At 52.1% G+C, this 17036-nt stretch overlaps 1 protein-coding gene across 1 annotated transcript in view; it reads right to left on the bottom strand.

Annotated features, from left to right (window-relative positions):
• Positions 1-17036, bottom strand: part of MYO10 (myosin X) — a 197204-nt gene that overhangs the window by 72003 nt on the left and 108165 nt on the right. Inside the window, exons 6-18 of the mRNA XM_055135527.1 lie at positions 15732-15856; positions 14955-14968; positions 14750-14834; positions 13321-13424; positions 9958-10087; positions 8501-8619; positions 6981-7127; positions 6729-6829; positions 6205-6271; positions 5593-5685; positions 4326-4394; positions 4075-4157; positions 253-361 (exon numbers count right to left, since the gene is read on the bottom strand). Of these exons, the coding sequence (XP_054991502.1) occupies positions 253-361; positions 4075-4157; positions 4326-4394; positions 5593-5685; positions 6205-6271; positions 6729-6829; positions 6981-7127; positions 8501-8619; positions 9958-10087; positions 13321-13424; positions 14750-14834; positions 14955-14968; positions 15732-15856 (1246 nt within the window). The remainder of the gene's footprint in view (positions 1-252; positions 362-4074; positions 4158-4325; positions 4395-5592; positions 5686-6204; positions 6272-6728; positions 6830-6980; positions 7128-8500; positions 8620-9957; positions 10088-13320; positions 13425-14749; positions 14835-14954; positions 14969-15731; positions 15857-17036) is intronic.

A 17036-nucleotide genomic window follows, 5' to 3' on the forward strand; every position in this document is an offset into this window, starting at 1 on the left:
AAATAAAATGTAAGTGCTACTGAAAATATTGAAAAACATACTGTTTAATAAAATTGGAATAAACAGCTATTTATTTTCACAAAACCACCTGACCATTTTCAGCAGACTCATATAAAAGAGAGCAATTGGTTTGTGTGCTGATATAAATGAGAGAATAAACTCTTGCACAGTCTTCCTGGCGACACTGCCCCAGTTCTGTGTCCTCAGAATCACAATAATGACCCACTGACAGAGCGGGCAGTGTCCACTGACCTTGAACTGGGAGCTGACCGTGGGCCGGCGGTGTTTGCTTCCACTTTTCAAGGTGTCCTGGTTATTGCGGCTGGGGACGTGTTCAAAGAGATCATAGATGAAGTCGAAGCTGAGCGGACAGAGAGGGAGGGCATGAGCGGGGCACACCCACGAATCAGGAGCAATGGCTGTAATTACATGCATTCTCCCCTACACGTCACCCACGGGGCCTGGGAGAGCTAAGGCGGCCGCCAGGGTTACAAACCAACTCCCGCCAATGTGCTCTCGGGCACTGGCAAATAAATCAATTCTTTTAAAAAATTAAATTTTTTAAGTTTTTAATTTTTTTAAAATTATTTTATTTTTAATTTTTTTGCTTTTTGGGTCACACCCAGCGATGCTCAGGGGTTGCTCCTGGCTTTTGCATTCAGGAATCACTCCTGGTGGTGCTCAGGGGACCATATGGGATGCTGGGAATTGAACCCGGGTTGGCTGCATGCAAGGCAAACGCCCTACCCGCTGTACTATCGCTCCAGCCCCTATTTTTAATTTTTTTTAATAATGTAGGAGTAGTGCTACTTGTTCAGCCATTGATTAAGCTGACTGAATTGGGCATGAACTCCACATTACTTTTTTTTTCTTCTCTTTTGGGTCACACCCAGTGATGCACGGGGTTCCTCCCAGCTCTGCACTTCTACACTCAGGAATTACTCCTTGCGGTGCTCAGGGGACCATATGGGATGCTGGGAATCGAACCCGGGTCAGCCTCGTGCAAGGCAAACACCCTACCCATTGTGTTATCCTCCAGCCCGCTTTTTTAAGAAAAAAAAAATTCTGGCAGCTTCAGAGCTGCAGAATAAATCAGAACGGGAGACAGGGCCCTGGGTTGCGGGCTCTTTGGGGTCACCTATTCTCCAGAGCACCATCTGAGCTCCGAGCCTCTTGTGCTTTCCCTCCCCTTTAGGAAGGGAGATGCTTGCTCTGTGTCTCTCACAGAGGGGGAGTTCCAAGCAGATAATGGGTGGGAGGGATGGGCTAACACTGGAAGCTGACTATTTCCAATCCTATCTTGCCCCTTCCGAACTGAGGCACCGGGGCAAGAAGCTGGGAGCTCTCTGGGCCTCAGTATATGTCATCTGGGAAATGCGTGTAATCTTAGATTATCTTCTAAAATGCTGGGGTTCTCCCATGAGAAAGTGCTCATCAACTTAAAAGTCTCCTAACTGCCATGTTTGACTTCCTTGCAGGGGAGGTGTCACTGGCTGGAAGGCCAAGGGCTGGGCCCAAACCAGGAAAGGCAGGATAAAGACTGAACAGCCCCAAGGTCAAGGCTGTACCTAGGGGGGGCCCAACCCTTCTCCATTTTGGCTCAAAGGTATTCTTTAATGCTCACCCTTTGAAGCAATCTAAGGTGCCTGGAGCACCTTGGAGAAAGAGTTTGGTTCCATTCAACTGATTGTGAGGAAATGTTCCCCTAACAAAAAAAAAAAAGAAAAAAAACTCCCCCAGTTTGGGATAGTCCCCTAGGCAAAACAGTTTAGAATACAAAGCATTTGCAAATAAGTACCCAGGAAAGAATAGAAAACAGGGAACCAAAAAAAAAAAGCATGCCCCCAAGAAATTTCTTATTTCTTGAATAAGAAATAAGGGGCTGGAGCAGTAGCACAGAGGGTAAGGTGTTTGTCTTGCAAGGCTGACCTGGGTTCAAATCCCAGCATCACATATGGTCCCCTGAGCACTGCCAGGAGTAATTCCTAAGTGCATGAGCCAGGAGTAACCCCTGTGCATTGCCGGGTGTGACCCAAAAACCAAAAAAAAAAAAAAAGAAATAATAGTACAGTTTAGGGCCTTTTAGAAGCCTGGGTCCAGTGAAATACCCAGCCCTGCTCTTACCTACATTGTGCTGATGTTCTTGCTAACTGCCACCCTGTCAGCTTACAGAAAGGCTAGGGGAGTTACAGGGTAAGGAACAAAAGGTGGCCTGGAGCTCGGGCCAGTCTGGCCACCCAACCGGAAGCTCAGACAGTCCTTTTGTGTTTGCCTCATACTCTGTGACAGAGCCCAGCATGAAGGTCAAAGGCACCGATCCTGATTGGCTTGAGACAACAGCTATCATAGGGTAAAGACCGAAACAGCGGAACTCCGCCCTCCAGGGGTGGGAAGGCGGGGTAGAAACTGAGAGTCTGTCGCCCACCTTCCCCAGGGCCTGGCCTCTCTGCTCCCCTGGCATCTTTCTGCTACAAAAAAAAAGCTTCCGCTGGACAGCAAGATGCAATTATTACATCTCTGGCTTATGGGCCATGTCCCAACTGAAGGACAGCAGGGATGGAGAACATCCCGTGATTTTGTTGACTTGGTCCCCTGCGCCCTAACAGTGCTCAGATTTCCCTCCTGGTTCAGGAAACCAAACGCCCTGCCAGGGAATCAGCTGGACCGGGCCGTGCGCCCTGTACTCTCTCTCCTGGGCCAAAGCATATATTTTTACAGGCTTAAAGACCCACCTCAAACTCAAGCTTCTCTGACAAAGCGGGAATTGCACCTAGGAGAGGTCAAACGCATCGGAGGTGTGGAACACTTCAAATTCTGAGCTTCTCGGTTGACATTTTAGATGAGTTTCTTCTGCCCCCGGCTTACACTCTTTGAATGACGAGCTCTACCTGCACTTTTCTGCAGGGGGGGGGGCAGCTTTCTAATAACCGTGCTCCCTGCACTCCTGAGATACCGAAAGTTAGCTCATATGGGGTCTGATACAGTGGAAGCCTCAGGATGTATTCTCTTCCTCTTTCTCAAAAGCCTCCTGGCGTAACCTCGACAAATAGCTGAAACCAATCATTGAAAGCTTCTGCATGTTTCTTTTCACTATTGACTGGGACGAATTTACAATTCATGAACGAATACATGAATGTGTAATTAAGCTATAAAATTCACGGAATGAATGCCTGTTTATTTTCCTTGACACCTGTTAGCGAACTTGGGGTCCTACAAAGCCGAGGCTGAAAGCATCTGAACACACAGCTCTGGGCTGGATGTGGAGAAAGTAGGTCAGACGGGATGAGACGGATAATAGGTTAGTTTTAAAAATTTGCTTTGTTTGGGGACCATTCTGGGCTGCTTTGAGGGCTCATTCCCAGTGGGTGCTGTAGATGGTGCCAGGGATTGAACTCCGGTCAGCTGTATGCTTTACTTTTGACCAGAGATTCTTGGCCAGCTGGGCCACTGGTTCAGTGGAAGGGTCTAAGGATGTGATTCTACTTGGGCCCTCCGGTGCCAGGGATAGCCCAGATACATCACACTAGCCTGGCAGTGCTGGAGGGGGGGGGTGTCTCACGATGTCTGGGCAATCATGTGGTGCCAGGAATCCCTATCTGGATTGAGTGCTTGCCAGATCCGTGCCTTAACCACTGTGCTATCCCGGAGGCCCGGATCTTAGGTTCTTGAGTCAAGCAGATTATTAAAGTGATGGTTATCGGCTCCTTGGTGACCAGTAGGCACATCTTGAGTGAGTCATTTAGCCACTACAAACGATTCACTTATTTTATAGGGCTGAAAACTGAACCCAGAGCTGAACGGATCTGGCCTGAATCAACTCCAAGTCTTCCATTTATTTCCTCATCTGTGGGCTTAATAATTTATCCAACTCTTGGACTGATGAATGTTATTGTACCTGTGACAACCATAGCTGTCCGCATAACTCTACAACACTTGGGTTGTTTTATGGATGAAACATTAACCCAAGGAAGGATAAAGCCCACTTGCTTCTATATTAATATTCTTTTTGCTATTGATGAACAGAAAGTATTTGTGCAAATATTGGTCTCGTATCTGGAAAGGGGACGGACATACCGGCTTTCTCTTAGCAAGTTGAGAAGATCATCCCTAAAAGTATCTCTGTTTTTCTCCAAGATGCCCCGAACATCATACTGAACCTGGTTTTCAAAAATAAAGGAGAGAATGGAGAATTGATCAAAAAAGGGTACTTTCAGGTCATAAGCCTCTGGCTTAAAAGCTTGATCCACAGAAATAAGTCATTTTATTAAGACTGGCTTCGGAAACGACTATTTCCCTAAATCCCAAGATCTTCGTAAATAAGTTACCTCTCCTGCGTAGTGTCTCACTCCGAAATTGTTTACAGCAACTCTGGGCTTCACGTAAAAATGGTTATTCTAAAGATACAAAACAGATAAAAAGCCTAATTTCACTTACTGATTTCCAATGAATTCAGAGAAAATGAATGATGCCAGTTCAAACAATTCCAAACCCTATTAAGAACCAAAGGTTTAGCACACAGCATGTGACAGATTTCTTTTCTTTCCTTTTCGTTTTTTTGCTTTTCGGGTCACACCCCGCGATGCACAGGGGTTACTTCTGGCTGTACGCTCAGGGCTCAGGAATTACTCCTGGCGGTGCTCAGGGGACCATATGGGATGCTGGGAATCGAACTTGGGTCGGTTGCGTGCAAGGCAAACACCCTACCCGCTCGCTGTGCTATTGCTCCAGCCCCTCTTTTAAAACCATGAAATTCATAACCATGTTTCACAGTTGGTAAAACATCTTCATTGAAGGCCTAAATGTGGACCCAAGATTTAGAGTTACGAAGACAGTAGATTTGAGGTTGCATCCTGAGTAGACCCAAATCTATCCATTTGGTTTATTTAACATTCGCCACTCAAAAAGATAACTGCATTTCTATGTTCAGGACAGTATTTTGATAGCTAAGAGATGAAATTAAAAAAAAAATTAAATAAGATAAAAAAAATTTAAAAAAAAAGAGATGAACTCAATCCAAGAACACAACAAATGTGAGAGGATAAAGAAGACGTGATGGACGCCCAGCAGAACCAGAGCCAGCTCCAAGAGGGATCAGATCTTGTATCTGTGACTGCACAGACGGGGCTAGATGGAGTCATGTTAAGCGAAATAACAAATTTCAGAAGTAACAGTTTGAGAAGGTGACAAATTCCAGAGTATTGCACTCATGTGTGGAATATAAAGAAAAAAGAAAAGGACTGACAACAGTCAAAGCCAACCGACCCAATCCTGGGATTCTGACTGTAGGCCCGGGTCAGGCGACCCCACAGCCACACTGGAGGGCCAATAGTCCTGCTGTGGGGGGCCTGGTGTGGACACCAACTATTCCAAAGACAAGACCCTGTGCTCCTCAAACATATGGCATTGTTAATGAAAACTGCGAACTAAAAGCCTTCTCCGGCAATCGAAGAGCTATGGGCTGAGAAAAAAGCCCAAGCCCAGGAGAAAAGTGGGAGGCACGTGGGAACGGCAGGGCTGCTCTATCTCGGATGTAATCTTAATCCTCAGATCTGCTATTCAGACATAATTAGGAATCGGCAAGTTTTAACATACCGCGTGCTGGTTGTGTAACTTCTCCAGCAAGGTGCTGTCGGTGGCTTGAGGGAAATGGCTCTCTTCATTAATGAGCGCCAGGACGCCGAGTTTCTAGAAGAGGGGGAAAGATGGAATGAATGAAACGCGCACGGCAAATCTTTCCCGGGCCTTACAGTTCCTTCCTCTCTACCTTCTACGAAGCAGGGAGTTGCAAGAGAGAAAAAAAACATACCCACAATTCAGAATAATACGATCAAGAAGTTCAATGAATTTAAATTCTTTGTACATACACATTAAAAAAAAATAAAGAAGCCACTGTCCATTTGCGGGTCAAACTTTATTCCAAGGCTGATCCCTGGCACTAGACAGGCTTCTGACCAGCCTCCCAGTGAGGTGGATTCACACCTTGTGTCTCTGCAGCAACTGGGTTCAACCAGACAATGGGCTGGAAGCGGCCAAGTATTTAAATTCAGCCTCACACATTCACAGCTCTGCCTCCCAATGGCCCATTGTGTTCGGAACATTCACATCTTTGATGTGCGTGTTCACACAAGTGCATTTGTTCCCATAAAAATGAATCAGTCCAGCTGGACACCCTTGGGACGGCAGCAGCCCTAACAATAGGGTTACCTTCTCGATCAAGTCCAGGCACTCCCCATTGTCCGCCCAGTGGATATCTTCCCACACCAAGCCTTCTCTGTGGAAACAGGGGAACGGCAGTTATAGGCAGACACAGCTTTCAAACGGATGCACAGCACATTAAAAAAAATTTTTTTTTTCATTAAATCTCTGTGAGATAAATAGTTACAAAGTTACAGTCCCTTGAGTACCACCAGGAGTAATTCCTGAATGCAGAACCAGAAGTAAGCCCTGAGCATCCCCACATGTGACACCCCCCCACCACAACCACCACAAAAATAAACCCAAACCCAACCAGTTCCAAAGTTGTCCATGATTGGGTTTCAGTCATACAATGTTCCAACTCCCGTCCCTTCACCAGTGTATATCTCCCGCCACAAAGTCCCCAATGTCCCTCAATCCAACCCTACCTCCACCCCCACTCTCTGCCTCTCGGGCGGTCACTTTTCTTCTCCCTCCCTCTCTCTTTCCCTTTTGTAACCGAGTTTCAGAAACTCAAGTCTCTGAGCGCTTACCTGCTATATTCCAGTTGTTCCAAAGAAAAAATATGCTTGTTGAAATACTCTTGCAGCTTCTCATTTGCATAGTTTATGTTGAACTGCTCAAAGTGGTTAACCTGAGGGGAAACCGGGCCACACTCCCCTTTAGTACCTTCGCCACAGACAGACACACACCATCCAGCAGAGAAAACCATCAAAGCGTTTGTTTCCAGCCCTACTTGAGCCCAGCGCGCAGCCGCCGAGAAAGCGTCCCTCCTCGCCGCCTACCTCAAAGTTTTCAAACCCGAAGATGTCCAGGATGCCGATGGATTTAAAGTCCTCTTTGCCTCTGATCCTGCTGTTGATCTTCTTGATCACCCACTCGAAGCAGCGAGCGTAAAGTGCCATGGCCAAGGAGTCCCTGCTGTCGATCGCCTACGGGGAGAGGACGAGGGCTGACCGCTGCCCGCTGCCCAGGGTGACCCGCCACCCCCCCTCGACGCTGCTACTTCTCTGAGCCCGGCACAGGGGCCATCCGGCGGAAGGCAGGAGCAGCCCCGGGTGTAACTGTGATCACGGAATTGACTTTGTTCTGCTTTGGGAGCCACACCCGGTGGTGCTCAGGCTTCTCTCATTCTTTCCTTTTTGTTTTCAAATGTATTTATTTTATTTTATTATTTTTATTTTTTGCTTTTTGGGTCACACCCGGCGATGCACAGGGGTTACTCCTGGCTCTGCACTCAGGAAATACTCCTGGCAGTGCCCAGGGGACCATATGGGATGCTGGGAATCGAACCCAGGTCAGCCGCATGTAAGGCAAACGCCCCACCCGCTGTACTATCGCTCCAGCCCCTAAATGTATTTATTTTAGTTTTTAAAAATAATTTCTTTTCGGCTACACCCAGTGATGCTCAGGGGTTCCTCCTTGCTCTGCACACAGGAATGACTCCTGGCGGTGCTGGGGGACCTTGTGGGATGCCGGGGTGGGACGTGGGCTGGCCGGAAGCAAGGCAGGAGCTCTCTCCAGCCTGATGATGCCTCCAGCTCCTCAGGGCTTATTTCTGGCTCCGTGTTCAAGGCTCACTCCTGGCGGGGCTCAGGGGACCGGGATTCCAAGCAGGGCTGGCTGCACGCAAGGCAAGTGCCTTCACCCCTCTACCAACTACCCAGACCGCATATATTGTCAGGGTTGTCAGGGTTAAAACAACCAACTGAACCCCAATTCTTTCATTCTCTTGTTCTCATTCTAAGACACACACAGGAAAACTGTCCTTGTGACCTAGTCCAGCAACGTCCACTCAAGAACTGCTGGTAGGGCTGGAGCGATGGGACGGCAGGGAGGGCGTCTGCCTTGCACGCAGCCAACCCGGGTTCGATTCCCAGCATCCCACAGGGTCCCCCGAGCACCGCCAGGAGTGATTCCTGAATGCAGAGCCAGGAGTAACCCCTGTGCATCACCGGGTGTGACCCAAAAAAGCAAAAAAAAAAAAAAAGAATGCTGCCAGACGGGCTACGTACGGCTCCATATGGAGCAGAGGTGACCGCGAGACAGCCGGCGGCCGCCCTGCTGTCCCGTCCCACAATGCCGCCCTCGCCTACGGCCTTCTGGGTCTGCGCTGGCCGTTAGGTACCTGCCCGTACTTAATGGTCATCCTTGTAAAATCCCGTAATATGGCCAGAGACTCGCCCGCGGTCCGTGAGGTGCTGGGAGACGTGGCCAAGGGTGGAGAGAAACGGTTCCAGCACGCTGCCCGTTTCCCGGGTGCCCAGCGGGGCTCGCGGCCCTCCCACGGCGCCCGGGCACGCACCTGCTGCACGCTGAGCGGTGTGAGGATCTCCTCCCCGCGCAGGAACATGGACCTCTGCGTCAGCGCCTCCGCCAGCTGCGCCGCGTCCAGCCCCAGCAGCTCCGCACACCTCCCCAGCGCTGGAACGAGAGCCAAGGCGACAGTGGGCACTCGGCCCCCCCCAGGGGTCAGAGGAGATGCGCTCTGCTCAGTGCCAGGGAACATTCCAGAGTTGCTCCCCTGCGGGGCGGCTGGGTAGTGGCTGATTTGCGGCCCCCGTGAGGCCCGGCTGCTCGGCAGAGGGGCTGTGAGGGGACCGAGGGGGATTCCGGAAGGGGGCGTGTCTGGAGAACTCCACGGAGACCCACGGCTGGGCTGAGGCCTGGCGGTGGGGGGGTCTTCCCTACCTTCAGTATTATAGCTAAGCTGTGGGGGGGAGAGGACAGAGGTGAAGGTGCCTACTTGCACGCGGCCAACCCTGGTTTGATTTCCGCCCCCCTCCGCCCCCTGAGAAGCACCCGGAGTGACCCCCACAAAAGCAGAGCGGGAAGCACCAACCTCACCCCTCAGCCTCTACTGTTATTATTTTAAAACAAATCTATTTATTTATTTATTTATTTTGCTTTTTGGGTCACACCTGGCGATGCACAGGGGCTCCTCCTGGCTCTGCACTCAGCAGTCACCCCTGGCGGTGCTCGGGGGACCATATGGGATGCCGAGGATTGAGCCCGGTCTGTTGCGAACAAGGCTGATGCTCTACCTGCTGTACTAAACACACTATCTTTAAAAATAGTGTCCTAGCGGGGCCGGAGCGATAGCACAGCGGGTAGGGCGTTTGCCTTGCACGCGGCCGACCCGGGTTCGATCCCCGGCATCCCATATGGTCCCCCAAGCACCGCCAGGAGTAATTCCTGAGTGCAAAGCCAGGAGTAACCCCTGAGCATCGCTGGGTGTGACCCAAAAAGCAAAAAAAAAAAAAAAAAAAAAAAAAAAAAAAAAAAAATAGTGTCCTAGCACAGTGGGCAGGGAGTGGGCCCTGAGCACAGAGCCAGGAGCGAGGCCTGGGCACGGGCAGGCGTGGCCCCAGACAGCAACAGACTGGCATGAAGTCTACTACAGGGACACAGTGAGATGCAGAGAACGGCGAGAACCATGGCACGGCCAAGAGCCAGGGGAAGGGAGAGCCCTGCCGAGGCCGGACACTCCTACAGCCAACCTCACCACGCCTCCATCCTCCAGGCTCTGTGTCCCCTGCGTGGGTAAAAATGAAGACACAGATCCCACCCCTGGGGGCGCGGGGGTTGGGGGGCAGGTCTCAACAGCGCTAGCCTCGTGGGCTCTGTCACAGGGGTGAGACGGGTCCAGCTCGGGTCTGGGATCTCGGGAGGGAGAGAGGGATGGAGAGAGGGAGAGAGAAAAAGGGAGGGAGGAAGGGAGAGAGGGAGGGAGGGAGGAAAGACGGGCGGGAGGGGCCTCACCCGTCTTGAAGGAGACCTGTGCGCCCCCTGCGGTGATGAACTCGATGTTCCCCAGGTGCAAGATGCCCGCCAGCAGCCGCAGCACCTCCTGCACCTCCTCCTTCCGGAACTGCATCACCTCCATCGCCGTCTGGAGGCAAAGAAACGAATTCCATCATGAGGGATGCGGTGTCTTCCACAGGTAAGAAAACCAGAACTGCTCATCGATTTCCGAACAGACACGCGATTGTTCAGGTGTGTGGGGGGAAGGGGAGAGAGGAAGAGAGGAGGGGAGGGAGGGAGCAAGAGAGGGAGGAAGGGAGAGAGGGAGAGGGAGGGAGGGAGGGAGAGAGTGAGGGAGGAGAGAGGGAGAGGGAGGGATGGAGAGGGGGGGACAGAGGGAGGGATGTAGAGAGGGAGGGAGATGGAGGGAGAGGGAGGAGAAGGAGAGAGAGAGGGAGGGAGAGAGGGGGAGGCAGGAGGGGAGGGGCGGGAGAGAGGGAAGGGGGAGAGCGAGTGACAGGCGAAGGCATGAGTTTATGTGCTACTGTTGGGACACAGGGTGAAGGAACAGCATGGTGGCCCGGAGTGACAGTACAGTGATCCCTGAGCACTGCCGGGTGCGGCCCCAACACCATCTAACTCCCCCAATGGAAAGGAAAAAGCCATTTTCAGTGGCAGGGCACGTGAGGCGCCAACACAATGCCCCGGCGTAGAACACTCCTGGTGGCGGATCTGCACATCTCTCCTGAAGCGACTCCACAGAGACAGGTGCCACGGGCCCAGAGGTGCCCCCGCGGCCAGGGTGCCGCGGTGCCTCTTCCCCTGCTCTCGCCCTGCGGGGAGGCGCGTCCGTGGGCGAGCGGCGTGGGGCAAGCGTGACTCCGCTCGGCATCAGGCCAGGAGCTGCCCCCAATTATCACCTGCGTGGGTGTCCGGGCCCAGCAAGCTGCTCACAGAGCCTCCCTTGACTGGCATTTACGGTCCTGTTTACAGTCTCTCGAGGAGCACTCTCGACCCCCTGGGCAGGAGCAGCCACCCGGGGGCTTATTCCCATAATCCCATTTTCTCAGCAATGCGGCTCAGGACGCGGCGGCCCTGGGAACCGCTCAGGGCAGCTCGGGAGGGCAAAGGGGCAGCTGAGTTATAAAGCTGGCAAAAGTTGTGCAAACCATCGTCAATCCAGTCTTTGTTAGCACGTAAAATTGGGTACTTGTAAAAGTGTGCATGTGTGTGCGTGTTTGCTTGTGTGCGCGCGCGTGTGTGTGTGTGTGTGTGTAGAATTTCAAAAGGTGTGAAACTGTCCCTTGAAAACCTAGAGATTTCACACCAGCAACAGCCTTGCTAAAATAAAAAAAATAAAAAAAAAAACAAATAAAAAACAATTACAATGACAAAGGAAGCCAGAGAGGAGAGGAGAGCAAGTGTCAGGTGCGTTTACTGCCCCCCAGTTCCTGCTTGCACTCGGGGTCTCGGGCAGGTGCGGGGCAGAGGGTCCTCGCGAGGAGCAAGGCCGCCTCGAGTGACACTTGGACATGAGATGGAATCAATTATTGCAGAAGGGAGGTGATGAGGGTCAGGATGAGCGACTAGATCATTTACTAAGGACCGTTCTGTTCGACGAGAGGCAGCTGGCTTACTGTATGAAATCTGTCCCTCTGCCCGACTCTTTTGACCCTGAAAGAGAACGGTATCTCCAAGGAGGCCCGGGTTTCCCTAAACGTCTGAGGTTCCCCCGTGGGCTCCCTGCCTAAAACACTCCCGGGTTCCCCCAGAGCCGAGGGAGGGAGGTGTAGGGTCGAGGGAGCCAGGGCTGACCCCGGGCATGTTGGGAACAGCCCAGATTTGAAGAGGAAGAGGGCGAAGGGAAGGGATTACTCTCCCTATGACCTCACGCCCATTTCATCAGCCACTCTCGCTCCCGGAGGTCCCAGAGCCGGCAATAAAATTCAGTGAGCACTTGTTACTGTTTGACTCGAAACAGCTTTTCATCCTGACCCAAACTTATCCATCATAAGCAAATTGACGGGGGAAAAAAAATTTACGGGGCAATGTGGAGGGCTGTATTCAAAGTAGCCACGAATATTAGTCTACGGGTCTCTGGACACTGAGCCCACCGAGGGGTGCAGGACACGAAGCCCTCCTAGGGGTGCAACGGGTAGGGCGTTTGCCTTGCACGTGGCCAACCTGGGTTTAATTCCTCCGCCCCTCTCGGAGAGCCTGGCAAGCTACCGAGAGTATCTCGCCCGCACGGCAGAGCCTGGCAAGCTCCCCGTGGCGTATTCGATATGCCTAAAACAGTCACAACAAGTCTCACAATGGAGACATCACTGGTGCCCGCTCCAGCAAATTGATGAGCAATGGGATGACAGTAACAGTAACAACTCCCAGAGGATTACCAGCAAAGCAGAGGTGCTCTGGTTTCCATAAACATCAGCTTAAGTTCTCACTGACACCTATGACGGGTGAACCCTAAAGAATAATTGCCAAGTCAATATTGAAAAATCTATAAACAGAACACTCAGGAGTGCCCAGCTATTAGGCTAATTTCACGTATAAACAGCTCCTCCTTTCTAGATGATCTCCCCTTTCATCCTCAGGCCAAGTTTAAAATGCTGAAACCTGTTATTTTAACTTAAAAGTAAAACCTGGCCAGCACTAGGTGACGCTCAATTCCAAGTGCTGACTTGTGAGTGCAGAGACTAGCTCCGAGCCAGGCGATGCTGCCCCAAGTGGTCAAAGTGGTCAGTGGGGGAAAGGCAGTAACTGCCTGAGACCTCAGCTGCGCTAAACACTCGCCCCCCCAGCATCTGGAGGTCCTCCAGAATCAGCCTGTGGAAACCAGGCGAGACTCTGAACATCTTAACATCCACCGACTCCAAGGCAGTTGATGTCTGAGGGGCTGGCATCCAACCAGAGCATGCCAAGACGTGCTGATCAGCTAAAGTGTTTCCTCAGCACCACAGATTGGCTTTCAGTCATGGAATCCACGCAGAATATTGTACTTGTGAAACCAAGAGCTGGATGTACTTGTCCTGGTATCAGACCCTTCGATCTGCTTTAGAAATATGAGGCTCCTAGCCCTGACCGCCCCCCCCCCATATATTTTGGATGATGGAATCATTCCCTCATCTTTGAAGGAAAGAAATCCTTCCTGCAAATCCTTCTTTGCCGTCTCACGCAGTGGTGCAGAGACAATAACCTGTCTTCGCTAAATAAGAATCTGTTTGTGAGTTTTGGGGTCACACTTGGCAGTGTTCCTGAGTTTCCTGGGCTTGGGTCTGACTCCTGCAGAGCTCAGGGGACAGTGAGGTACCAGCAGGGGGTGGGATAGCGGATAGGGGGTCCCTACACACAACAGAGCAAGGCCAGAGGGTGACTCACGATCACTTCCCGGAAGGACTCCTGGTCGCTGATTGTCTTGTCTTCCATACACCCGGACTGGTTCAAGTAGTGGTAATTATCTGGTACAGATAAATAAAATTCTTCTACAGGAACAGAGAGCAGAAGGTTATGTCAGAACTCGGTGGCTGAGGCTAGACAGAAGCCATGAGTTTTCACTTTGTGATTTTTGCTGTTGTTCTTGGGTCACACCTGGCGATGCTCAGGGGTGATTTCTGGCTCCGCACTCAGAAATTACTCCTGGTGGAGCTCAGGGAACCACTTAGGATGCTGGGACTGAGCCCAGAGGTGGACTTCGTGCAAAGCAAGCGCCCTCCCTGTGCACTATCGCTCCAGGCCCTCACTATGTAATTTTAAAGAAATAAACCACCCAAATAATTCCATGGTCCCAGTATTTCCCGTTTTTTTTTTTTGTCTATTTAAATTTCCTGAATCACCGTGCGAGAGGGCATTACAAAGTTGTTCATGATTGCATTTCAGACATACAGTGTTCCAACACCCATGCCGCCACCAGTGTAATTCCCCAGCACCCGTGTCCACAGGTTCCTTCCCGTTCAAGCCACCCCCACCCCAGCCTGCCTCTGTGGCAGGCACCTCTCTTCTCTCTCTTTCTCTCTCTCATTTCAGGCATTATGTTTTGCGATACAGACGCTGAAAGGTTATCACGGATTTCCCTTTGCCTGCTGTCAGCACTCAGCTCTCGTCCAGAGTGACAGTTTCCAACTAGTACTGTCATCACGGACCCTCCTCTGTCTCAACCACCCTCCACCCCCCGCCCCATAACCCACCACTGACCAGTCCTCCAGGCCCGTTTCCCCTGGCCTTCGATACTATGTATTTTTTTTTTTTAAACCTGCTACCCAGCCAAACTGGCATCTCTCTATTGACCGGAATGGGAGAGCAGGAATGTTACTGAAACAATAGTGAGAGGAACCTGGTCACGTTGCTTCGCTTAAAAACCCAGTGGTGAGAGATTGGCTTGTGGGGCTGTGCTTTCACAGTAAACCAGGGCCCAGAGCGAGATTACGGGGGAAGGCGGAAGCCCCTCATGATTCGATACAGGAGGCATCACGTGGCCCCCAAACACGACCGGGTGTGGCCCTGGAGCACCCTGCGCACTGCTGGGGTGACCCGAGGACCCCCGCACCTCAAGGCCCGATCAGCTCCACAGCCTCCGATCCTCATGCTGCGATGTCCTGCAGGATCTCTTGGGGTGGGGGGCAGATGTGGGAGCCTGCACGGCCTGTCACCCAATTGCGTAGCTAGTTGCAACACGTGATGGAGTATCCCACCCATCCGTCACACAGGCAACGCACAGTGCTGCCGCCGCAGGCTGATCCCCACTCGGCTACTGCGTGGCTCTCAGTGCTGGCCCGTGGACTGGTGTGCAGGACAGGTACCGTCCACTCACCTTTTTCCTGGGGTCCCAGCCCTGCCAGCAGCGCGTAGAATATGTGAAAATTCCTCTCCCCCGGATTTTGCCTGACGACTCGGTTCTGCAAAGAGAGACGAGATTTTCCTTTGGAGCCACTTCCTCTGCTCAACCCACAGGCCCGATGGCTTCCCCAGACTGGGAGTGTGGAGGGAGGGAAACGCCAGAGATCCCGGGCACTTACTTTTTCTAATAAATCTTCATGTGAAAAGCAAGGGCCAGTCAAGGAACAGAACGATGAACTCGGCATTTTCTACCCTACCTGATCCAGAGAACCGAAGTTCTCTGGATACTGAGACTCCCGGAGCCCAAAGAGAAGCAAACAAAGCGTCGAGTCTTCCCATGACCTGTGACGACATGACAGGGGTGCTCCTGGGTGGCCACGGGGCTGCACTGGCCACAGCACTGCAGGACGGTAACCCCAGACCTGCCTGCGGACCCGGTGCTCGCAAGAGAGGGGACGGGCCCTGAGCACCACCAGGAGTGATTCCTGAGTGCAGAGCCAGGAGTAACCCCTGTGCATCGCCAGGTGTGACCCAAAAAAACAAAACAAAAAAAAAAAAGAGAGAAAGGGAACCGGGTGACAGGACTGATCTGCGGCCCCAGAATTTGGGTGTTTGCTGATGCATCCAGCTTGGCACACTGCTGACTTGCTAGGAACACTCTGGATTTCTGGGGGGCGGGTCACACCCAGTGATGCTCAGGGGTTACTCCTGGCTCTACGCTCAGGAATTACTCCTGGCGGTGCGCAGGGGGCCCTATGAGATGCTGGGGACTGCAAGGCAAATGCCCTCCCCGCTGTCCTGTCGCTCTGGCCCCCTCGGGGGGACACTGAGCTGTGGGAATAAGTGTGCGGTCCAGCCTGGCCACCTCGGAGTCAGAGGCCAGCAGCAGCAGAGAGATGCAGGCCCTGGGGGGTGGGGGCAGGTGCAGCCCCGGAGGCGGGCACGAAACAGGATACAATCGACCACCTTCCCGCCCTGAATGTTTCCCTTCTCGCAGATGTTCAGCTGCACGAACTTCCCGAAGCGGCTGGAGTTGTTGTTGTACACGGTCTTGGCGTTGCCGAACGCTTCCATGATGGGGCTGTAAGAAAGGCAGGATGGGGGGGGGGGTGCGGATGAGTTCCGAAGCCCCATGCCAAGGGATGTGATGGCTGGCGGGCACAGGCTTCGATCCCGAGGCACCTCCGGGAAAGCCCGAAGGGACAGCCGCTGGCATTGTTTCCAACTTCTGAAGATCTTATTGCTTGGGTTTAACTTTTCTAATTTTTAATTTTCAAAATTTTTTATCCAGAATAAGTTTTAATTTTATTTTTATTATTTTTTTACTTTTAATTTTTCTTTTTCAGGGAGTCACTGTGAGACAGTTCATGACCCGGTATCAGTCACACAGTGTTCTAACACCCGTCCCTCCACCAGGGTCCGTTTTCCACCATCAATGACCCCAGTTTCACTTCTGCCACCCCCAGCCTGCCTCTACGGCAGCTCTCTCTCTCCCCGCCCTCTTTCACCCCCCAGCCTCTCCCCCCCATCTCCTGCCCCCTCCTGGGCACTAAGGTTGGTTGGTTTTATTTTTGCTTTTTGGGTCACTCCCAGTGATGCTCAGGGGTTACTTCTGGCTCACACTCAGGAATTATTCCTGGTGGTGCTTGGGGGACCATAAGGGACGTCGGGGATTGAACCCGGGTTGGCCATGTGCAGGGCAAACGCCCTACCCACTGTGCTATCGCTCTGGCCTCTGATTAAATTCATCACTGTCATCCCGTTGCTCATCAATTTGTTTGAGCGGGCACCAGTAACGTCTTCCTTGTGAGACTTGTTACTTTTTTTTTTTTTTGGCGTGCCAAATATGCCACAGGGAGCTTGTCAGGGCAAGTGGGTGGGATACTCTCGGTAGCTCGCTGGGCTCTCAGAGAGGGATGGAGGAATCGAACCCGGGTCGGCCGTTGCAAGGCAAATATCTTACCCGCTGTGCTATCACTCCAGCCCCTGGCTAAATAATTTTTTTTAAATGTTATTTGCTGGGTTTGGGGTCCACCGCCAGTGGCTCTCAGGGGCGACGGTGGGCAGTGCTCGGTAGCCGCATGCACTGCTGAGGACCGAGCTGGCGCGAGCACCGTGCGGATGGGGACTCAGCCGAGGCGGCCCGCACTGCCCACACCCATTGGGATGGCCAGGGAAAAGCCCCCTGGGGTCCAGACCTGCACCCACCTGCCGTCTCCTGGGGGCACCCACCTTGCTGCCCTGGGTCCTCCCCGTGTCCA

This window comes from Sorex araneus, chromosome 1, assembly GCF_027595985.1.
Source record: "Sorex araneus isolate mSorAra2 chromosome 1, mSorAra2.pri, whole genome shotgun sequence".
NCBI classification, from domain to species: Eukaryota; Metazoa; Chordata; class Mammalia; order Eulipotyphla; family Soricidae; genus Sorex; species Sorex araneus.